Source organism: Magallana gigas, chromosome 1 (assembly GCF_963853765.1).
Source record: "Magallana gigas chromosome 1, xbMagGiga1.1, whole genome shotgun sequence".
Lineage (NCBI taxonomy): Eukaryota > Metazoa > Mollusca > Bivalvia > Ostreida > Ostreidae > Magallana > Magallana gigas.
In genome coordinates, this window is record NC_088853.1 from 20,814,877 (window position 1) to 20,840,179 (window position 25,303).

The 25,303-nt window shown below is 36.2% G+C and overlaps 1 protein-coding gene across 15 annotated transcripts in view; it reads right to left on the reverse strand.

Annotated features, from left to right (window-relative positions):
- Positions 1-25,303, reverse strand: part of LOC105326681 (U1 small nuclear ribonucleoprotein A) — a 73,415-nt gene that overhangs the window by 45,747 nt on the left and 2,365 nt on the right. Inside the window, exon 1 of one of the 15 annotated variants that reach the window (XM_066088062.1) lies at positions 8,197-8,612. The exons of 13 other annotated variants lie outside the window; for them this stretch is intronic. In XM_066088062.1, the coding sequence (XP_065944134.1) occupies positions 8,197-8,238 (42 nt within the window). In that variant the 5' untranslated portion in view covers positions 8,239-8,612. Of the gene's footprint in view, positions 1-8,196; positions 8,613-25,303 lie in introns of those variants that run through there. One more of the 15 variants, XM_011426839.4, reaches the window with a different exon arrangement.

Here is a 25,303-nt window from a genome sequence, read left to right on the forward strand (position 1 = left end):
ATCTCAAAATCTAGAACTAAAAGCAACCATCAAATGGCGTATTAACTTCCTCTCTGGCCATTCTTTGAGGGTCAAGGAATAAGTGGAGATGCAAGGCTTATAACTTGTTTTCCAACAGAAAGAGTAATGTTTTTATCGGGGCTCTAGTCTTTACAGCGAGTGATCTATGATATCTTCTAATTTAAATTTCCTGAATACAGGGTTTTATTTTTCAACATCTTTCTCCTTGAATATCTTCCCAGATATATCAGATAGGCAACACCCAACTTCTGTTTTATATGTGTATATATATATATATATGTACTAATGGTTTTCATGTTCAGCTCTCTTAAAATACAAGAAATCAATTTTCTTTTATTCTGAGAAAGATCTAGGGGTGTTAAAAAGATGGAGGAAAGAACAAACACATAAAAATCAAGACACTCTGACAAAGAAATAGAAAGTCTGCCAAACTTTGAGACCAAAAAATATTTTTTAATTAACGGGTACTTATAATTACCCATTAAGTAGTCAGATAAATTAAATACCTCTTTAAGGTATTTCTGAGCTAATATCACCCAACATAATAATGCTTGGCAGTGGGTACCCAGTATATAAAATATGTTCAATTATTAGTTAAATTATTAATAATCACCCTGAATAAACATTTGGATATCATTTCAAAACTGTTGTAGTAGATGAGATCATGGGATCACATTTCCGTGTATCATGACAAAGGGAATATTATAGGCGGCATTGTCCGAGCTGTCATCTATTTAGATGACACAATGAAATTCCTGATGATCTCACTCAAAAATTCGCGTCAAATTAATATCCATGATCTTATTACAACAAAGGAAGTCTTAAAGCGCTCCAAATGAGGATTAAATGGGCACAAGTTCGAAGATCTTTTGTTCCGTCGGAACAAAAACGGAAAAAGCAAATGGAAATAAATAAAATTTTATATTTTATTTCTTATGCGGACTCAATAGAGGGTATTAATGGTGCTAACATTTAAAAAGCTTTGTTTAAACAATGGCTAGACCCTGGCGGCTAAGAATTTAGTGAAATTTAGTGACCCATATTATAAATATTTAAACACCTGAGTATAAGAGTGTGTATACAACATAGCATCATGTTTCAAAGGGATCTTTTTTCGTCAAGGCAGATCAGAATCGCTGATCAAGGTCTATAGAAAGTTTTGACCGAGACGTTCAGGTATTTAATTGTTGAATATATAGAGATATAAACTTGTCAGACGCAACAATGGTCATGCTCTTGTGTCCAAAATGAGGCCCTCACCATTTTTAAACATACCGAGGATTTTGGATTCTTCATTAAGAATTCAATGCATTCCCTTCCTACCATTGCAAAATTCCATTGAATTTGCTATCATAATTTGTTTTTATTTCATTGTATTTTTTGTTCATTTGAATACATTTACTATCTGTGAAATGCTTATTACAAATTGTGTTTCACAAAATTTGTCCATTTTTTTATAGATAAAAATGAAAATTAATCATTAAATGCACTTAAAATAAACCATTCAAAAATTAATCTCTACAACTGTAATGCGCAAAATTCGATGAATCAAATAAATGCAATTTGATTAAGTAAAACATAGCACTCGTAATGCAATTTTAAGCAGTTTTCAAATTCATTCATAACATTAATTAAGCATGAATTCAGTGGAAGTCTTGAATAATTGTCATATTTTTTCCCCGCCTGAAAACACTTAGAATCAAATTCTGTTATTAGATTCAAAAACACATCTGCCAATAAATTGAATGAAATCAAATGATTTCAACAATAATCCTCTCCAATGTCCTTCTCTCCTTATAAACTGTCAATAATCCGCAAACATACTCCTAGCATGAACCATCATCAACACGAAAGAAAAGAAAAAACATTCGGATGATTGCCATACAAAGCTATGCGGGGAATCGCTAGCTCGGAGAGTCTATTCGACAGAAATTACCGACAAATAGTTTTTCGGGAGCTTATTTGATTCCGGTAATAAAACAATTGATTATTCTTTATACCAATTGTTTCCATATCAGTGGTTTAAAGATTTTTTTTCCCCTGCATTAATGGGAGGTCTGGGAATTTCCTACACATCCTGACAGAGAAGAGAGGTGAATCCATTGATAAAACTACACTCTGGTTCTACACGTTCTCCGCAAAAATATATCATTTATTGACTAGATCGCTCCGTGAATTGAGAGAACATCTTCTTGAATCTTTTTTCAGTATACATATGTTCTCTATGCAGCAGTGCTGATGCATCAAATCTCTATAAAAAACTGTTCATTTTCATTTGCAGACTTAGCTGCTTAATAAACTCAAATTTATTCCAGGACCTAAGGCCCTCAGCAATTAATCATGCAACCAGTATATGTTCTTCACATCAAGAAACTTTGTACCCAAAGGCAGTGCATGCTACATCAGTTCAGAGATTGCAGTATCTACATGTAGACCATGCACGCAAGTTCACACAAGTTCAAGCAATGCAGCCCAGAACCATGTGCATTTTAAGATGTCGGAATCATGCCCCTGCTTGTGTAGGAGGTGTCAATAACAAAGTTGTTCATCCTTTGATAAGAATTGTCTTATAACAGTGTCTTAATTTGTACAAATGAACAGTCCAATGTCTGTGATTTCTTTTTATCATCCGAGGGAGCATTCATTGTTTACAGTTGTTGTTGTGTCAACACTCACTGCTCCCTCACCTCCCTTATGTGGTCAAAGATTAATGGTGTTATCAGCAGGCATGTCACAAGATCTCTATCAATTGTCTCTTGTTTGCAAATTTTTGTTTTGCTCTAATCTGCTAAATTCAGTCAGATGTCAGTAATACTAGGGGAATGTACAATCAGAGTTGCCCCCCTTGGCAAGTAAATTCTCTCTCTCTCTCCTCTCTCTCTCTCTCTCTCTCTCTCTCTCTCTCTCTCTCTCTCTCTGTGCCCCAATCAACCCATCCCCACCCCCAACAAAGCAGAGTGGTGTTCTGTTAATGGAAAACAGTGTGTAAAACATCACTGACGACAAAAAGTTCAGATTAAACATGACATATTTTATGTATTTTCAAGGCAGGGCCGCCACAACATTCTCAACACGTACACTCATCTCCTAGTCCCCAATCTATAATCATTCTAACACTCTCCCCTAACTTCAGCCAATACAACTGGGAGGATCATTGAAGTACCCCCATAGTTGCCTTGGCTTGTAGTTTTGTATAGATTTGTACTGTGCAATCGTTCCTAGGGGAGAGGTCTGCTGAATTAAAGCAGCTAGCCAATCAGAAGAGAGAGCTGCGGTCCGGTTGGAGATAACACTAAACAGATAGAGTACAGGGAGACCGACATTGATACATAACAAGCCTCGCAGCAACAAAAGCCTCAAAAACTGCACCACGGCCAGCTATATATACCGATCATTACCGTAATGTACAGCAGCGATATAAAAGCAAGACTGTTTGATGCCCAGCTGCCAATACAAATTTCATGTATACCAGTTCATGTTAAAGATTGCCAGAACAGTTTAGATGTCTCGCTGTTCTATCATACACATTTTGTATCAATAAAAATTGACAATTTAATCTTCCGCAATGTGATTTTTTTCCCCCCCAAAGAATAATAGAAACTCAAAGCCTAAATTTATATCCTGTAGTGACTGAAGAAGCTTGCAAGGTTCCTTATGTCTTGTTAAAAATTCAAGGTGGCCCCCTTATACCATCACTAATCAGCTCCATTACAATAAACAGGTGCTTGTTTTAAAATTAAGTGTCCCAGTAGGAAACACTGAGCTAATACACACGAACATTGCAATTATTAAGTTGTTTTAGTTGTTTTTCTTAATTTTTTTCTTTTTGCTGAAAATTTTCAAACTGTATAGTCAGCAAGCCGCTTATCTTGAAGTTTTATCCAACATCTGACTTTATTTACATGCAGCGGAATGTGCAGCGTAATTCTGTTCTATTTTACATGATTACTTTATGCGATTATTTTTTATTCTTCATTACGTCCTGTATCTAAATGAGGTGGATATCAGGAGTAAGACTTGATGATTGAGACACTGCTTCCCTGACCTTTTTGCACTGAAAGTGGAGAAATAAGCTGAAAATCATGCATACTTCACACGCACAACACCTTGCAAACATTGTACCCCCTTTCGACAGATTTACTTTCCATTACTCAGTTTAATTGCGCCCGTTAATTAAAAGCTCTTGTAATGTTTTGCCATACTCAAAAGATCCATTTCTCATGTACTTTCTTGTCTGTGTGTACCCACAGACAATCAATAATACCTTTACATGCAAAATCATGATGAGAGTGATTAGAGGTTAATGGCTGTCTGGTGTCTTAGAGATCACAACAGAATTTAATACAATGATGATTTATCCGTCTTGTAATTTGTGTGTGTGATAAGGGAGAAAGAGTGGGTGTCACACATAAGTGTATGTGTAATATAAGTAATTAAATCAAAGTGTTTATTAGCACTCCTATGCATAAATATTAATCATAAATTTTCAAAACAGTGTGTGACAAGAAAATATAGCAAGAACCACAGACACAGAGAGGTTAGCTAGGGGGGTAGGGGTGTGAACAATGTGCCTTAGATTAATGTACTTACAGACAAACAAACGAATACATGTATACAGATAGACAGATAGATGTATATGTAATTCATTGAGAGAGGGGGGTGAGGAATAGAAATAATATACTATAATACTCCATGAAGGTACAAAAACATGCATGAGAGAGAGAGAGAGAGAGAGAGACTCAGAGAGAGAGAGAATGAATGTCAAGAGGTACCGAAGTATATGTACACACAGACAATTGATTGAGGCAGGCACCTTGATTCTCTTAATACCTAGCTTTTAATGAGACTTAATGTTCGGCCCTATGTCAATATTTACAGAAATACAATTAACACCTCAGCTGTCCCCGACCAATCAATGGGTCTAATTCACTCCTTCCCTGACCAATCAATGATAGTGTTAATGAACTCTCTCACTAACACTAGAAATATTTTTTTTTAAAAATTCACTTTGTAAAATTGATATCATTATTAGCCCAACAATATTAGCATCCTGATTCCCACATGATCCAATTCCACTGAAACTTTGACTTACGCAAGCACAGTGATGGATCCTTTTTCAATTAATTTTCATTAAATTGATCAGAAAATTAATTAAGGGAAGGCATAATGAATGTGTGCACATACACAATTGCCCTTTTTTTATGCTATAAAAGGTCAACTTGGGAATTATTCTCAGCTAATCAAGAGAATGACATCATATTAACATGCATCTAGATCACTTCAGATTTTGGACAGACATAATTAATAGCTATAAATAAATAAGCTGTCTTATCATAGAACAATGTGTACCAAAGGAATTACTTTCCTCTACACAAACACCAATATCCCTACACAACACATGTATTCAGTCAGTTTAAGGTTCATTACTCTTCTATTTGTTTAAATGATCCTCAACTCCATCCAGAGGAAGGTGATTTTGAATTTTACACAACAGTGCATCAAAACAAGGGAAGATAACTAGGTAGATCAAGGGGAGATAACTAAGCAGATCAGGGGAGATAACTAGATAGATCAGGGGAGATAATTAGGTAGATAAAGGGAGGTAATTGGGTAGATCCATGTCCTCTGGTCCCTCGATGTCTAATACCTAAAGAGTGTTTAATCTGGCCATTTTCACCATACAATACCTCAACACTGCAAATATTTAATATTTTCTGTGACAGAGTTCAGTCTGGCCTATTACATAATAACATCAATTGTTAATGCAAGAGTGAAAGGATTACTCATTTAATAGACTATTGGTAAGACACTCTGCAAACATAAATCAGACAAAATTTAAAACCAGAGTGACTGAGTACTGTAAACATAAACTTTACAGTACAACCTAGTTTTTCTAGTACATGTGCTAAGAACTGGAAATTTTCTTGTATTGTTAAAATTGCTTCAGTTATATGGATTCAAAACACCAGAACTTGAATCCATCTTGCAAGATAAATGCAGGTGAATATCCTAACCTTTCTACGGCAGAGATTTTTTTTTTTTGTTGGGGGGGGGGGGGGGGGGGGCTTCTGAAATACCAGTCAGGTCGATTAGCTCTGCAATGTTGCAATAATTGGATAGGTGCATGTTTGTGCTATATTTGGCTTGAGATGAAGCTGGGCCTTTTAGACTATGTCTGCAGTTTATGGAAATTGAATGATCTGGATCATGGCAGATGCAGATACGTGTATAAACAACATACTGCATTGATTAAGCTGCACTGGTTAATTGCCAGGACATAAATCATACATAATGATTGGTCAACACACAATTAGCCGAGATCGGGTTACAGAAGGAGGCACTGTGTGAGCCAACAGCGTTATCAATAAACAGTGTACCGGTGTACAAAACTGAACTCTTCTAGAAGGCATGGGGCAATGTTGAAACTCCATTTGCCCAGCAGTAAAGAAGACAGAGTAAATTCAGTCTAGGCAACATGCTGCAGGCATTTGCAAACAAATCATCCCCTTCAATTAAAACCTTCAGTGGCCAATCAGAGAGGACAAATATTGCCAGTCGTCGTCTCCCACTTGTCTGTCACAATCTGTTTCCCCTCCATATTTTTTTTTCTTGCTGCATCATGTAACAACAGCTGTGCAATAACTGTGTATTAGCTATCAATACCCACACAATACACCCCCTTACTGTGTCATCAATACCTCCATTCATTCCCGTACATAAACAAACTCAAAAGCCACAGCATTCACAACAAATTATTTCATCTCCAGCTTCGCATGATAATTGTTATCCTAGATTGAAGCTAACTATTCTTTCTTAAAATCTAACACTCGATGCCCTCTCCCAATTATAATTCTAAGCTATACCTCATCTTAAGGAAAGCTATACTTCCCCACCTCACCACCCCCTTCAAAACAGCTACTGGTACTTGCCCTCCCACCCCACCCCACCCACCTGGCCTTCTCTTGAGGAAAGCTAAGTATGTGCCCCCCCCCCCCTCTTCAGTAAAGCTACATCTCCCCTTTTGTCCCCTCCCCTACTACTTCATTAATCTTACTAACCAGAGCCCCCCCCCCCCCCAAATCTTACTAAAATTTAAGAAAACAGGATCACACTTTGCACCCCCTTTCCATTCCCTCTTGCCTCACACACAGTGACTGACACCCTTGGTGTGTAGAGACTGCTGTTAAACAACGCTGTTATTTGTAACTGACATATGTTTTTGGTTAATGGAGATGTACACCTATTTGTCAGGTGATGGCCTGATGAATTAGCCTGATTGATGCTTCACACTGTCTGTCTCTCTGTCTCTCTATCACTCTCCATTTCTTCTCCCAGTTTCTTTCACACGGTTACTAATGAGGCAGTCATCTTGGTAATGTCTATCTCCCATTATAACAATTTACTTCCTCGCAAGCACAACATATGCATGTCTCAGTTCAGCCAGACAACCGCTAAGGAAAGTGGAAGAATGAATGAACGAACGGCAACTGGTTCTCGTTTACTGGGTTTCTGCCCTGATTATGTGATCCCAGTGGGGTCTGGAGATAGTTACTTCATGTGCTCAACAAATATGTTACAGCTGACATTATTAATCTATCATCACTACTGAATGTCAACCCTCCATCCCCCATCCCCGAAAAAATTGTAATCAAGGTTGGTTCCTTTTGGACAAACTCACAGTGCTGACACTGTCAATGTGTACTCAATAATTTCAATTTGATGGTCTGAGGTCAAGGTCATTGTACTGTACTAGCATGGACTTGACATTTACAAAATTATACTACACCTCAATTGAGTTTTTTATTCTCTCTCTCTCTCTCTCTCTCTCTCTCTCTCTCTCTCTCTCTCTCTCTCTCTCTCTCTCTCTCTTCCATCCAAGCTCCGAAATGTCAAATCCCTGGAAAAAAGATAAGAGTCTGTCTGTTCCAGATTGAAATGTCTCTTTTATCACAGTCAATCTGATTACTGACTGTAACACACACCCATGAAGCAGTGATATAATGTCACACACAAATAGTCTACAGTATTCATTGATGTGATAATCAAATTATATTAATTAGAAAACAATCGTCTGTTATCATAAGGAACAGACAGACTTGTGTCCACATCAGGAGCATACTTTGACTACTGTTATTAAGGGAATCAACATTAGAGTACCGAATTCTTGTCTCTTACCTCCGATATACAGTTCGTGTCTATCTGACTAAAGATTTCCATCCCAGATGATTTAATTTTATCACACAATCAAATCTTTCCTCTTCCAAATTGAATTGAACAATGTGGGTTTTATGCCGAGATAATTTTTCCTTTTCTCCACTGTTTTTGGTTTTTGAGTCTCAAAACTGAATATCATCTGAATTTCTCAATAAATCACTCCTGCCAATCAGGTTCCCTTTGAAATGTCTTCACCGTCGTCAAAAGAAGAAACGTACGGTAAGTGTCAGTAATATTCATGTTTTTTCCCCACGTAATTATATTCCTGTTTTAAACTTTTTACCGACTTGTTTGTATTAATTATGAATTCATAAATTTTCACTCTTTTATCTTTTCCAGCCTCGTAATTTACTTCCATTTCACACCTGTAATGGCATATATCCCTACAACTAGATCTAACATCTCAACAAGCATGAAGTAAAATAAAAATACGAAAAAAATAAACATCAACACGATTTTTTTTTTATTCAGTGAATCTCTTTACGTTAATGCACCTTTAAATGTCGTAAAGAAATTCATAAGACATAAAAAACAACTTGTCATAAATTAAACGCACGAGTAGAGAATAACGGCTTTTATGGCGGAACACATTAGCCTCTCAAGTTCAAAGTAACTTAACAAGCTTTTTTTTTATGATGGAGGGAGATCTAAGAGTGTGATGGACCAGGTTGAGTATTATTTGTATTGGCTGTTTTCATTGGTTGCGTAGTACAATGTAAAATTCTCCCTTACCCACTTGTGTATAAGGACTCTATGTCAATCATGTAGATAATCATTTGTCCCAATTTTCAGGTTGGTAGACCAAGTTACCATGGAGAAAGAAGAAAACATCACCATTTTAATTTTAATTTTAGATATTTTCAAGAAATGAAAAACACAATTAATTTTTCATAAAACGTCAACCTAGATTTTTCAACAATTCTTCTTCAGTTAGGAATTTCGTATACATGTACCATATTTAGGGCTAAACTTGAAAATTTTTAAATTTAAAAAGCCTTGAAAAATAGTTGTGCTGCAGGGTTTTAACATTCAAATTTAATGCAATCAAACACGCAAACAATAAATTATCTCCCTACGTTAAAAACTTCAATTCACTTTCACTGCCTTCCACAAGCTGTGTTTCCAACACAAAACCCTCTGACTTGTGCATGAAGACAATTAATTTTCAGAATTGATAATTGGCTTATTAAGTGCAGCAATCAAATGAAGACATTGTCATTCGATAATGATTGCAATCTTTTAACCGGGAAATGGTCTGCCCGCAAATTCGCCTCTGTTCAAAAGAGACATTGACGTAAGTCAGTACGAAAATTCGACACGTAATCCATCAAAGAGAGAAATTCTATTCCATTTACATTGCAATTTATTCATATTTCACGCCCTGGTTGAATTATGCTGCACTTTTAATAAGTCTTATGGGAAATATTAAAAGACCATGCAGACATCTTGAATTTACATATAAACTGGCCAGAAGAAGTGTTTGTTTAAAAATTCATATTGCTGAGAAGTATGAAATAATTTAAAGTCTAAATTCATTAAAGGACTTGAAAATGTGTTAATTGGTACATAATTTTGGTGTAAAAATTAATCCTTCAGCTAAAGTAAAACCCATAACAAAAAAATGTAGCAATGGTGACAAATAATCACTTTTCTTATTAATTGTGCAGTAATTTCTGCGTAAATTCATGGATTAATAATCACGACTCTCAAGTGCAGGGTTGATCACTGTGCAATGATCATGAACCCTTGAGAGATTAACATAACGGCACTGATTTCTGTGTCCCTGTCACTGAGGATGATATGAGTGTAGGTGCATGAGGCCCTTAAAATAGAACTAGCAAATTTCACTCTGTCATCACAACTTTCACCAATATGACAGTCCACCCAGAGAATATGTCATAATAACAGTAATAACAGTCTATCACCACTAATTTTTGACATGGATTGACCCTTGCCATACACTAACAAAACCCCTTTTTTAACCCACCCCCCCTCCTCACCCCCATTATATCACCCCCCCCCCCCCCCAACACAATGTTTTATGAAAATTCAGAATTCATGTCATTATAACAGTTATAACCACTATTTTTTGACACTGGTGAGTGCCCTGTCCTTACAACGACACCAATAACCCCCCCCCCCCCCCACTCCCCCCTTCCTCACCCCCTCCCCTTCAATCCCTATCATGTCACCCCCACCCCCATCCCCCAAGCCAACGTTTTTGAAATTTCCAGAATTCATGTTGGTACAATTAATGTACAGGAATGGTCATGAAATGCCGAATTTTATGTGAAAAACATTTAATTTCAATAACGAGATTGCACATTAAAAGCCTTGTACCGGCCATTAAACGGTTTTACATCCATCGATAACTTTGTTGAAAGGACATGAAAATTCAACAAAAGTTCAGACCTAATGCCTGGTTATAGAAAAATTGGTCTCTCATTCAAACTCTGGAAATTTAAACCGAGTGAGAATGGTTTTATTCAATAGGTTAATTTCAATGTATTATATTGTTGTCGGGGTATATATGCATGGTCACTGCACACTGAAATTCAACAAAGGTATGGACTGTTAGCGAAAAACACGAATCCATTTGTTTAGCTAACACAAAGCTGTATTTTAATTTTTTTTTTTCATTTTTTGGGGGGCAAATTTTTGTTCCCCTGTGATCTCTATATTAAAAACCTGCCCCGACATCATAAATCGACAAAGGTATCAAACATGAGAATGAACGAATGAACAACATGCTCTTCATAATGCCCAAGTAAAAAACAAAGCACAAAGAAAAAAGGTAGGTTTTCCCTTAAGTTTAGGTTTATGAGTACCCTTTAAGCCTTTAATGAACACAATATTTCTTTGTTCTTAGGCAACGATCCCAACATTTTTCATCGTTCATTTTGATCACGACTTAAAAATGTTTCGACATGGAGAGAGAGAGTGTGTTTACCCCAGATACCCCAGGGTTGACTCGATTTCGGTAGTTTGACTAAAATGATTACAAGTAATTTGTATACATCAATATAAGATTCCGTCCCTAGCGCATTTAGAATGGAGACAGGCAGAAAGTCTGTCTTTATTAAAAATCTGGCCGTGTTTGTATGTTACATAGATCAACAGCTAAATCCTAGGGGGATTAAAGCCCAAATCCTTCTAATATGAAACTTTACAAACCAGAGGTCTCCTATGAACTGACAGAAATGAAATATCTGGAGGATTTGTTTTTTCAAATCATATTGAAATCAATTTAATCACAAAATACATGGCTAATTCAGAATTAAAATGAAAGGGATCAACTTTTTGGGAAACGTGTCGAGAGGCCCCCGGTGGTGAAGGCCCCGCCGACTCTCGTTTTTCTTGTCGGGAGTCACCTCTGCATTTGAATTCCTGGGGAGCACAGGATTCTCCACAAGATCATGTTTGCACAGAGATTCCTGTATTATCTAAGCTTTATCCAGTGGTTCGTTAGAACTACACCAAAACTTTTCTCGAAGTATTCCAATTAATGGACCCCTTCGACTCTCCACTGGCTTATAACACATACTTCAGTCCTAATCTAACAATTCCTGTCTCCCAAATTCCCCTCACCCTTGCTTAGTTTTGACCATGCCATGACTGAATAGACAATCCTCTCTATTACGAAGCACAAAACCCAAATTCTATCATTTATTCTTTGGTATATTCCCTCAATTTTTTTCCAATCTTCAACTATATTTTCTAACTTCTCCAGTACATTTACATCATGAACTTGGGAGGAAAAGCGAAAAGTACGCTACACTCATAAAGACAAAACCTTCACAAGTACACAAGATTCTGGGTCCTATATCTGTTCGTTTAATTACACGTCAGAGTTTTCCTTTTTGCACCTTTAATATTATAAAGGTACTCTTAACGGATGTCCATGCAAGCGACATAGAAAGCCACTACCCATTTTGTCAACACTGCTGCAAGATCTTGCCCCATCAATAACATGTCAACACCTGGGTTTTATTTTTAATGCCTAAAATGGTTTTTTAAATTCTGTCAACATTGACTTGGAGAATTAAGAGATAAGGGCTGGGAGGGTTGAGGCGTACTCTATTGAAATGTGTTCCTTCCTAGCTATGACTGAAATAAGATTTCTTATTAAACTAAAATTTGTTCCAAAAATGTTCCATATTGTTGTATATCAAACGTGTTCCCCATTCTATACTCTATATTTCATGTCTTTTCGAAACATGTCTCCTAACACTTTTTTGGAATTGACTGTTCCTTATATAGTTATCTTGAGATAAGTTTTTCTTGACCTGAAATATGTTCCGAAAATGTTCCACGCATATCATATATAGACTGAAATATTTTTAAGCTTAAACTGAAAGAATTGTTCTCGAACTGGTTTGTTCCTTAACTTTAAATTGGTACCCTCAATGAAATTTGTTTCTTATCCAGTCACTTATTGAAATCTGTCCCCATTTGAATGAACTTTTTTATAAACTAATTTAATGAGAAGAACCTTTAGTCCGACTATAAAGGATTAAGGCAATCTCTACTTGTAACATGGCCGTTTGACCTGCATGTCTTTTTCATTTTTTCCACCCTTTCCATTGAAAATTTATTGCTGACTGTTGATTTTATTCTTTTGTAATCTTAATGAACTGAGAAATTTGCCCTAATCTGTTTAAGCGACTATACATCTTAATCCTGTATCCCATGATTACAGTCTTAATCATTTAATCTCTTAATCCATCTGCATTCTGTAAAGAATTAAACAATATTTCTTCCTGTACAATTCATTTTAGTACTGTACCCCAATATTGGTTGAAACTTTTTGAAAAACCCAATCGCAAACAGCGAGAGAATTAGAAAAATGTACATTAATTGATTGGCTGATCAGTGACTTTTGATGATTGAAGAATAGCAAATTTATTTATTCATAACCAATCTGTTATAAACCAAAAGTAACTACAGAGAAGACCCCCCCCCCAAAGTACATCAATAAAGACATTATAAACAATGAACTGAGAAAAATGACAGAAATTGTAATTAAACATTAATGCCCTTTCCGTGGCACTTTTCGCCTGCACCACTGAGAAGAAACATTGTGGATCTAGCAAGCTTTGGAATTCTTGCAGCAAAAGTTCCTGAATAATTTACAGCTTCTTCTAAAGACCAGAAAGAAAGCCATAAAAAGGCTTCAACTGACTGTAGAAATTGTGTAAGTAAAAGAGTAAAAAACATCAATAGCATCAATTTTATATTACATTGATAGAGGGTTTTTTTTGCCAAGAATTGGTCCAGATGTCAAAAAAAAAGTCAAAGGCTTCCATTCTGAAAATATTTTAAAAGATAACATTAAGGTGTTTAAATATTAATATTTTGCCTTAGCCCAGATATTACAGTGAATGAATTTCAAAGCTTATCTCAGGAAGTCTTGATAAAACAGACCAAAGTCCCATTGAGAACAACTGATAATTCTTGGAACATAATCTAAGCATCCATAATGAAGTGTGATTGATTTAACATGACAATGCAGATGAGCTTTTGAGTTTCTGACTTGGGATCATGTTCAATTACTCGGATCAACCATTGGGGGTTTTTTTTGGGGGGGGGGGAGGGTTGGGGATGTGATTTTTTTTTATATCCCTTTTCCTTTTTCTTTAATCCCAGAGAGTCCAGTTACTGAAGCACGGCTTGCATGTGATATATTTGTAGGGTGAGTGTAGCTCCATTATGGAATCACACCTCAGGGGCAAATTTAGGGTGCATTATAGCCTCATTGTGACTCAAAAAACCCCAAATGACCTCCCAAATGACACTGCAGATATATAACAGTATATCTATCTTAATAGTCTCCGGAAATCCACTATTTATATATACATATATAATGTCAGTAATGGTTGTAGCAAGACCATCATTTGGAGCTAGCATGCAAACTTAAAGCCCACTTAAGTGGACTGAACTCCAAATGTTGTAATGGATTGCTTCCAGTCATCTGGTCCATTTAGTTTGTGACTAAGTTGTACTACAGTGTAACTGTCCCACTATGGACTTGGGTATATACCAAGTTAAGTCAAGATTGATTCATCTCCTAATACAGTGGCTAAAGTGTTCACCTACTTCCGACCATCTCTTACAGGCAAACCATGAATCAATAATTTATTAAAGTGTCAAAAAAAGGAATTGATCCCTGCATGGTTTTTTGTTGTTTACTTAAGGTTAAAAAAAATGATTTTTAGACGGACTTAACTTCAGACCAATATATAAACTTTCTAAGCAAGGAATAAAAGACAGGTCTTAAGTCCCCATACAAATAAATATTGACTGTCTTTACAAACAATGGGAAAATTACCACTGTATGATTTTTTTCCCCTTCAAAATTCAGGTCATCTTTTCGACTCCAAAGTAAAGTAATGTTTTATCAATTTCACGCTGTAAAGAATTCAATGAATGCATTGATCCTACCCAGTGCAAGGTCACAGGAAAAAGCTTTTATTCAGAAATTAATTGATTCTAAAATCGGGGATAAGTCTGTCGTAAAATGAGAGCTTTTTCGATTAATGTTACGTCAGTCATGGGTATAGGCTTCTTATACGACATCAGATGCTTGGTAATTAAGGTTTCGTAGGTACGCAACTCAGGAGACTTAGTGAGCTCTTAACAAGAACTAGTCTACCAAGGTTTTTTTTATAAGGTAGATTAGGTAATAGAACAAAACCAGTCTAGTCTCATTACCTAACATCAGAATGTTAGACATGAAGAACCAAGAACAATTCTGAACACCCGAAACAACAATATATGTATCATTTAAGTCAATTCTTTAATATACTGAAAACTGCTAAGAGGACACGCAGACTGATAGACAAAATGATTGACAGATAGACATGTATTTGGATGGATGGATGGATGAATGGATGGATGGATGGATGGATAGAGATATGGATGGCTGGAGATATGGATGGATGGCATGGACTTCGTTTTGACCATCTATATAATCTGTTTTGATTGCCTTGAGCATAGCTCACATGACACCCATGAGAGCCTTATTTATTACGTATCATAGATTCCCTTGTTAAATTGCATCATGATGTATATCCTATACAACACTGCAAGCGATGTAGACCTTATTTTTGGATAAAACTGGGCAGGAGATTGAAACCAAATGGCAGAAATTATGTAATCTCCTACACCTTGGCCAATGTAAACATCCTTGTAAACAGATCAGTTTTCGTATATATACGCTACCCCCCCCCCCCCCCCCCTTCTCTACTCCCCCCTCCTTTCTCCTTACCCCCCCCCCCCACCCCTTCACTTCTCCCTTCTTCAAGACCAGGGTAAGTGGTCCTAAACATTTTGGACAGTGAAGAACTGAGGTTAGGAGTGAAGTTGTCACATTCTACCAAATAACTCAAGAGGGGGTTGGGGTGGGGGGTAGGGTTGGGGGTGGTGAGGGGGGTTAAAACCTTAATATTTTTAATGGTTAAGAAGAATCTTCAGATCATAAATACTGATACAGACAAATTGATAAGTGGATAAATTCCAGTGGAGAACTATATATATAGAATATAAATATTACATAGGGTCTATTTTTTGTGTGATTATTGCATCGATGAGGAGCACAGGCAGACATCCCGATCAATGCATAATGTGGTAGATTTGATAGGAATCAACATCATAATAATACCACAGCAGCAAACTCAATTGATGCAAGCGCTCTATATGAAAATGCATTTGCATCGATTCGAAAAATTAAGGAAAAAAAACACCATAAATGCATCAAGCCATTTTGCCTGCATTATTGGCATGCAATGTTTTATCTATGGATGTATATAGGAGATCGAGGACGGTAGTATACTTAAATGCTGACATACATGAGGGAAGGGAGAGAGGCATCAATGTATACATCTTACTCAAGACTGACATTTTAACAAGCGCGTTCAGGCATTGATGTTCCATTTACAAGTGGTGCGCAGAAATTGAGGTGTGAAACAAAGAGTTTCTACACACCTACAGCTACGCCAAATATCTCCCGTCAAATTCCGTTGTTTCGCTGGGGGAGATTTTGTTGAAATTAAAGGATTTAAGTAAGAGGATGTTGGAATTTTATTTTTTTTTTTGCTGTAAACTTGAGCCTCTCTCACAAAGCTGCAGCTTCTTAAATGATCGTTTACAGTTAATTTTCCCTCAGATTACTAACACATCTTTGCTTTGCTGTAGTGATTGGATCGGATGATTTTTTTGAAAGATTTCTCACTGAAATTTCTTGCAACCAAAACCATGGGAACACGGGATCTTATAAAAAGATTGTTTTTTTATTTGAGAGTTCAGAGTCTGCATGAACTCACAGAATCTCAATCCACATCACAGTACACGCTTCTTTTGGGCCCAACCCCAGCCGAGAATTTTATACAGGTCTTATCACAATCTCCCTGGAACTCTTGCTTCAATCATTTAGGTACCTAATGAAAACTCTGAATATTCATCAAAATTCATATTCATGATCACAGTGTTAATTAAACACAAAGAACTCATTCCAACTTCCCTATAATCCTTCCCCCCCCCCATGCCTGCCTCTCTCTCTCTCTCTCTCTCTCTCTCTCTCTCTCTCTCTCTCTCTCTCTCTCTCTCTCTCTCTCTCTCTCAGAGAGATGATCAGTTTTCTCTCTTTGGTGCAGGTGAACTCTTTCAACAGTTAAGATAATAGCCATACATCTATAAAGTCTGTAAATTCATGTCACTTATATTCCAACACACATGTGGCAAAAGAAACAAAAGAGCAGCCACTATTCTACATACCAAAACACAACACTGAAATGGATAGCAAAGCCATATGGTTCAAATCTGGAATAATTCATTCTAATTGGAAGAAAACAACAATTTGAAATATATCATTTTGCCTGTTTCTGCCAAGAAAAAAAAAAATTATAATGGAATGAGACAAGCAGTGAAAACTGCATTGCAATGCAGACAGATTTATAGATAATCTTGTCTGGGACAATCAGTTATATATATGATATTGTATAATCAATTTGAGGGGGAGGGATATAAAGTATGTTGCAATTTATCCTATACACAAACTTGACACATTTTCTTTCTTTTGTTTTTTTTCAAAACATCTATCATCAACATCAGCAAATTGACAGAATCCTGAAATTACAGACCCGGTTCAGATATTTCAATCTCCCTCAATCATCTGGCAACCAAATACCTTTGAAAAACGATAATGAATTTTTCAAATGCTGGAGGAAAGTTGAAAATTGAAACCGGCTAAAATCTACCCACTCAGGGTCTGACTATGTGTGTGGGTCATCAATATTGTATTGTGTACGATACCTATAACCTAGCTCTGTTGTGTATGGTATAATATCACTTGATCTATAATACGCCATTTACAGTCCTACTGTTTTATCTAATATTTCTCCGGTAACGGGCAACAGCTACCACCACTTTATCACACAACGATCGAGGCTGGGTAGACCTTCTATCTCGAGATAATTCAACTATGAGACATTGTACTCACTCACTCGAGATTATACCTATATATAGGTGCTAAGATCACTGTCGTTTCTACTGCATTGTAACGCACATATAATAGGATTTAGTTCTGTCATAGACAGATCTAGATCTGTGAAAAGCAAACATTTAGGCGTACATTGATAATTTTCACACTCCGTTTGGAGAGCTGAAGAGACGTGGGTTCAGAGTACAATAAAGTGTGACAATACTCTTTAAGTGTTTCTTTTCTCTAAGAATCTTTGAACTACTTTGAACAGAAAAATAGTCCTATGGTAGCATATTATTGTATTACACTTGCATTCCCTAAGAAGGCTTCTGATGACAGCTGATAGAAGTCTGGGTGCTGGTCCAGTAAAGCTCAAAGTGTCCTTGACCCAGGAACCCAACAACTTAGGGTCAGTTAGGTTTAAAATTACCTTGACCTACATTGGTCAAGGTCGTTCCTCAAAACAAATAAATAGGTGTTTTCAGTGTGACTACTCTCATGCAAACAATTTGTTTATATTCACAATGTTAGCCTGACTCTGACTATATAGATTTATTTGCTCTGATAATAAGGATATTGTTCTTTTGCCCAAACCGTTCATAATTCAATTATACGCATCTTATTCCATCCATTCTCTCTCTCTCTCTCTCTCTCTCTCTCTCTCTCTCTCTCTCTCTCTCTCTCTCTCTCTCCGATCAATAGGTCAGGTCTGCCGTGACATAGATCCCGGTTAACACATGCTACCCCTATCCTCCGGTTACCCTGGGCGGTTACTAAACCGATACACATATCACATGACAATCACTAACGGGGGAGATTCCGTTACACCAGCGATCCATTCCATCACAGTGAGCGATGGGCAAATTGTGTCAACTCTATATTACCCACACCATTGACTGTACCTAAGTGCATTTAAGAATCAAAGAATGAAAAAGACCTGAGTAACAATTTATGTTCACCCTTTTATCATTTGAGTGGAAGAGATATAAAGTAACTCTATGCTGGTTTAGGTTATGTTTAATTTTTTCTGAATAACTTGTGTTAGTATGTTGTGTATACATAATTATGCCTTATCTTTCGTATTGACTGTAATAATAATTTTCCACATTGGTACTAATTCCTTAGCAATTACAGACTTTAAATTCAAAATTTCAAAACTTTACTCTCTTCTTTTTTTTTTTTTTTTGGGGGGGGGGGGGGTGGGGGGGTGAAGCTTTGCTGGTTATTGAATTTCCCTGTTATTGGCTCAACATCCCATCTAGCATTTCACCCTGATACCAAAATTAATGTCTTTTTTGCATGATGGCAAGATAATATCTTGCATAAATCATAAGCTTCATGCTTAAAAAAAAAGTTTTGCTTGCTGGATTCTCAGCAGCTAAGCCTAGCTGATATTGCCTTGAAGCTAGCCCTGTCTACTGTTTTGAAACTCTGTATGTACTTGTATTAGCTAGCTCAAATTTTTCAATAAATGAAAACAATATGTTTTCCGCACTTTCCGATGATCGTGGTTATTTAAGTCTGTTAAGTTTTTTTCTACATCATATAAAAACAATTATGGGAAGGGTATCTGTCTTAATTCATATATTCAATGTACCAGCAATTAGGAAATTTTCTTTCAAACTTGAGAGAGAGAAAAAAAGGGGATAGTCAAGCATATAAATCCTCAAAATTTACGCAAACTTCCCTTCCACTAAACAAATGAAACAAAATAGATAGCTAAGTCATTTCTCTTTCAATATTTCTTTTTTTTTCAATCATCATACTTTGAAATATTGATTTTATATCAAGAAGAAATAGTAAATTCATCAGTTTCACCAACATTGAAAGTTTTTCTCTCTTTTTAATCCGATAAAATAAGTTAAAATTATGGCCTTTAAATAAAATTCCACAGAATCAACTCCAAGCTGTATCTCTCCCTTCTTCAACTCAGTATCAAATATTCATCAATTCCGTGTTCCAAATTCCATTAGATTAATTAACCAGCAAGGCTAATCAGTCATTCTCCCTGGGCTTAATTGCCACAGAGTCGTAGCATTAAGGGGGAGCACACACATCCAGGGCTCTCCATGGTAGACTCCCAAAGGAAATGGTTAGACTAACCCCTTCATTGTCTTGTACAATAACAATAAATACTCGCAGGAAGCTATAATTTTGGAATCAATACTTTGATCCCTTATAAAACTCCAAAGATCCCCCGACATTGCACGTATCTTGTGTTAATCGGGGATCTATATAGTTTCCAGAGGACACCGTAAGTCGGCAAAAGTCGACATTAAACGGGTAAATTGTTCCGGGATGTTCATTTCGGAGCCGATAATCAGAAGGTTGGGAGGCTCTTTAATGGAATATATATTGTATGTTTGGCCTGATCGAAGATTAAACACCGTGGCCATGAGACACGAACTTTGTCCCTGCGGACCGGGAAATAAAACCGATTAATGAAAGTCCATGCAGAAATTAACGCTATGCAGGAATTAAGGTTCAGCAATATGTAGCTTTTCTATCCTCCTAGATTAACATTGAAAGTACTACAAGCATCAGTTTTTAATATAGCTATCCACTGACAGCTACCCTTCACAAGCTTACATTGGTATCATCTGATCAGATCATTTATACAACCAGAATATCAAGACATCAAATTCTTACAAACTTATACCATACAATATTTACATTTTTCAGTGTCTTTGTCTTTGATATCACTATTAATTGATTTAATTGATACAAAGCAATAAATTCAAATGATGTTTGTTTAGGCGCAAGTGGGGTTCACATAATTAATTTTCAAATATTTAATCGCAGGATTGCTGAAAATTATATAAATATAAGTAATAAGGAATCATTCTTTGAATATTATGAGGTTATAATTTCGGTCCGGGCATAACCAAATCTATCATAGAGCCCTTTGGGCTTTATTGAATTTAACCAAAATTATCACCTCATAATACTTGAAGAATGATTCCTTATTCCTTAAATATCATCTTACAGAAGTATTTACATTCATAATTTATTTTTGTGCACCAGTTATTTCAAATAACATCATATGTTAGGAGTAATAGAACCATGATACACAATTTATAATCAATAATTGTGCCCTGATCAACATCTCTTGTCAGTGAAATTCTTCGAAATTCTTAGATCTTATTAACAAATATATTATAGCTTCTGTTACAAATGATCAGAATGAATTATGAATAAAAGATTGCATTTAAAGTGCAACGCTAAAAGCCAGTAAAAGGAAATTGTCAGAAATTAAAATCTACATTAATTAATAATTAGAAAACAATTAATTAAAAGCATTTCCTTCAAGGTGAGGACAAGCTAAAGGAATGAATGCTAAACACAACTCTAGTTTTAGTTTTTTCTTTTTTTTTTAATTTTACTTATTTGACACACAATCTTTAAAATTAAGAATGCACTGGAGTTTTCTGTCTGTTTTTATAATTTTATTCAAAATTTATTCATTGAAAATTGTCTTACTCTTTTGGTATTTATTCAAATATTATCTAATATTCCACTGGGTTGTTTTTTAGTTAAATTGAATTAATAAATTTGGCATTTTCGTTTTATTGTACATTAATTACAATAAACTTATTAAATGAATTCATGCACAGCGAACTGTTTTTCCCACCTGACTAATAATTTCCTTATATCTGATGGTGTGGACTAACTTTAAATTAACACTGCACTAATTACAATGAAAACAAATAAGATTGATATCATTCAATAGCAGAAAATGTCGAATATACGACCAGAAGGAAAAAAGTAAAAGGGGGATGAGATTCTCGTAATTAAGAGGGATGGATAATTAGGCAGTGTGCTAATTAAAGCCATATCCAATGACAATGTCAGGAATATAGATGCCTCCTTCTTATGTTCTGGACACCCAGACAGACTCCCTATGTATCTCACATGCTCAATATGTGTTACAACAGATGTTTACATGTGTACGTACTGCATGTATCTTGTATTGGCCACTATTTGTGAAGTGAGCCAATGGGCAAAGAGACAACAACAAGCGCCACATCCTATAGTCACAACTGTTATCTACAGAGTCCACAACTGTTGCCCTTTAAACACTCTGACCAACAACCTTTGTACAACTTCAACAACTGCATTTAAACAAAAATATCATAATTTCAAATGACCTCACCCCCACCCCTCCTTGACCCCCCCCCCCCCAACCTTGACCAACAAAAGTCCTACACCCTTTACTTTTAAACAAAGTGTGTATTACATGTTCTATGATATATAAGATTTATTATCTGTATGATGTCCCAAGATTTTACACAGCCCCAATTGGTATCAGATATAACCTTTGTTGATACGTATATGCACTGGTTTTGTAGTAAAGAAGTTATGGAGACTGAATTGTCTTTTTATCTTTTTGAGTGACATGTGTAAGAAAACAGGTCATTCGTGAAACTGGCCAATTTATTATATTACAAACCACAACAATATCCCAACCATTGCTATCAAATCAAATAGGAAAGCAATTAGGTGAGAAATTCTTTCTGGATATGATCCATGCCAACAGAAAAACATGTTGACATTAGGGCAGGAGGTTGATCAAACCCAAGCATCGATAACCACCACATCACCGCCACCCCCTTTCCATAAAGAGAAGTCCCTTAATTCACTTGGATTCACCCCAATTAAGGTCTGATTTCCCTGTCCCCTACCCTTTGAAGTGCATCCCTCCTTAAACTAGACCTATGCAGTAATAACCCCCCCCCCCAGCTATGCAACTACTCTGATTACTGGGGATTAGAGGGTCCCCTACTCCTTTAGATCCACCCCTAAAGAAGTTCTGACCCCCCCCCCCCCCCCCCCCAAACCATCTGTGTTGTGTATCACCAACACATAGTTTGATGCTCCTCCAATACGAGACATTGTACCGTACAGTTTGTAACTGTTGGACCCGCCAAATCACTGTATACACAGAAGATTGTCTTATCACTGTACCCTGATAAAAGCTGACAAAACTCCAGATAAGCTCAACAAGGCCTGTCCTAATCACTAACATAACAGGTTGTTCTGGCCAAAATTCACATCTCATCATTTTGTGTGAGTGTGTGTGGGGGGGGGGGGGGGGAGGGGGAGGGGGTTGTATTCAAATTGCTATTTTTTTACTTTTCCAAAACTCTCTGCCTTTCTTTTTTCAAATTGAAATTTTCCCTGTTCCGAGACAAAATTCTACCTTTCTTTTTCTCAAATTGCTATTTTTTTCCCCTGGTAAAAATTTTATAATGGTAGAGGAAAATCATCATTAATTAATTATGATTAAGCTATATTACATTGCAAGGAGGGTTGATTTCAAAAGAAGGAAAGGGGCCAATCTCAGATTTATTTTCTTACTCAAATCATTGCTGGATCATGTGCCTCATTATTCGAAAGATATCCCCACATTTTTGGATTGGTGATTACATATGCTTAGTTGGCACATTATGTGGGTTGAATATTATTTCATAATCATAAGACTCAGATCCATACACTATTGAATTTCCCTTTCCTTTGAGTGAGAGGCACAGATAGTTTTATATATGTATAGCTATGATTTCAGTGGTCTAAAGATTCATTTTCTATACTACATGTCAAATGAATACAAGAGAAAATTGGACCTTTGGGTCAGACAAGAATCCCTTGCCGTTGAAACTCGTGTAGAGGACCTTTAATAGAAAAAACCTCATTCAAATTCCCCATCGCCGATTTAATTTCACGTTATTTATACAAAAGCTACATAATCAGCCTTATACACATATTTGTCGTACAATATGAAAAAACATATTCATACACTGCCAAAAATTTCTTTTTCCCTCTTAAGTTTGCCATGCATTTTAATACTTTTCGCATTGGGCTGTCTTGAAGTGACATTCTATAAGTGAAATGAACAGAGAGAAAGAGAGAGAGAAAAAGAGAGAGCTGAGTTAGGGCGAGAGAGAAAAAAGAGAATAGCTTTAAATGAAATGCTGTTATTATACAAGTATTAAACCGGTTTTTTGATATAAGACTGGGGTATATCGTTATAACCCAAGCTGGCGTTGAGTAGATCGAAAGAAAAATCCCCCCTCATTAGCGCTAAAAGCCCATTGTAGGCATTAACAATGGAGTCCTACTGCTCCGAATCTCCCAAACTTGTTCCGAAATATGTACAAATTAGACACCCTGCCCTTTTTCCTTTTGGGTTTCTTTAGAGAAAACTGTCCGTTCTCTACTGGTTAACATATTTCTATTGGGTAGTGGGAAAATTAGCTAAGCTAAAGTACACCAAGTTTTGACAACTCTTCATTTGGAAAGGGAGGGGGTGGGTTATGTTAAAGACAAGGTAAAATATAGGTTTTACATGCACATGAATAAGGTTTCCCTGTTCAGCGAATGAAAATCATACTAGAAAAATTTTCACTGGTCTGAAGATTCATAACGAAATTTGGACCTTGCATCTTTGCACTTTGTTGCAAGTTGATTAAAAAATTGAAATCTAAGCTTTTTTCAGTCTGAAACATGAATACATATACTAGTAGCCAAACATATTTTAATTCTAAATGGGTCCAATATTAACCTGCGTCAAAGCACTATTGCAAATTTAAGCCCCCTCCCTCCCCCTCCTTAAACAAAATATCCATTAAAAAAGTTTCTTTCCCTTTTATTCACCCACACCAAAAGACTTATCAAACTTTTCAAACTTTAAGACATACGGCTGATAAAAGAGGAGCACAGAGAAGAAACAACCCTTAATCCTCAGATTTATCAAGACACAGTCGATTTTGCATCACACAAATTAATGAAGAGATTCAAGGGCTGCAGTTCCTCGGCTGGTACCAGAATCCAGTAAAAAAAATCAGAATAAAATCCCCGAATTTGCTGTTGCTTGAAACGTTTTGGAGATTATCAGAATCGCTATCATGATAAGACAAGGGGATCACAAGGCAAAGTTGGTTCTGCGGGACCCCAGACTTTGCTCTGAGGATGTTTTTGATTTGCTTGACTTGCATTTCATGTACTCCAGAGGCATACGTTCTCTTCTTTGGAGCTTTTTTTTTATCGTCTTTAATTTAATACAGTAATCAAAGAACTTGAAGCAAAAATTGGGGTCGCGGGATAAGACAAGCCTGAGGGCTTATGGGAAGAGAACGAAGCAATTTTATGTAAGACTTATTAGCTTGATTAATTCTTTATCATCATTAAGTGAACGAGGTTCTCTTCTTGCAACTCTTTCCCTTCTAATTTCGTTTGATTTTATGAAATTCTTTCGAGGGAAAATTAAGAGATTTTACAACATAAGTTTTCTTCTTTTTCTTAGAAAAAATAGACTCATTAGGCTTTGGGTGAGACCTGCTTCAGATAAAACTTGGCTGGAATAAAAAAAAAATGCAGGGTTTTTTTTCATGCCAAACTTTTTTTCTCTCTTACTTCATATATGATAGACTTATTGCATGACCAACTAACAAAATTAATTAGTGACTTGGTAATTTGATAATTAAGTCTGCCATTACTGCGCTCTGATCATTGATTTATCTTATGAAGACAACGTACAGATGTTGTGAATTTTCAATTCGTTATTGATTATAGACAGGGCACCCTGACTATAAT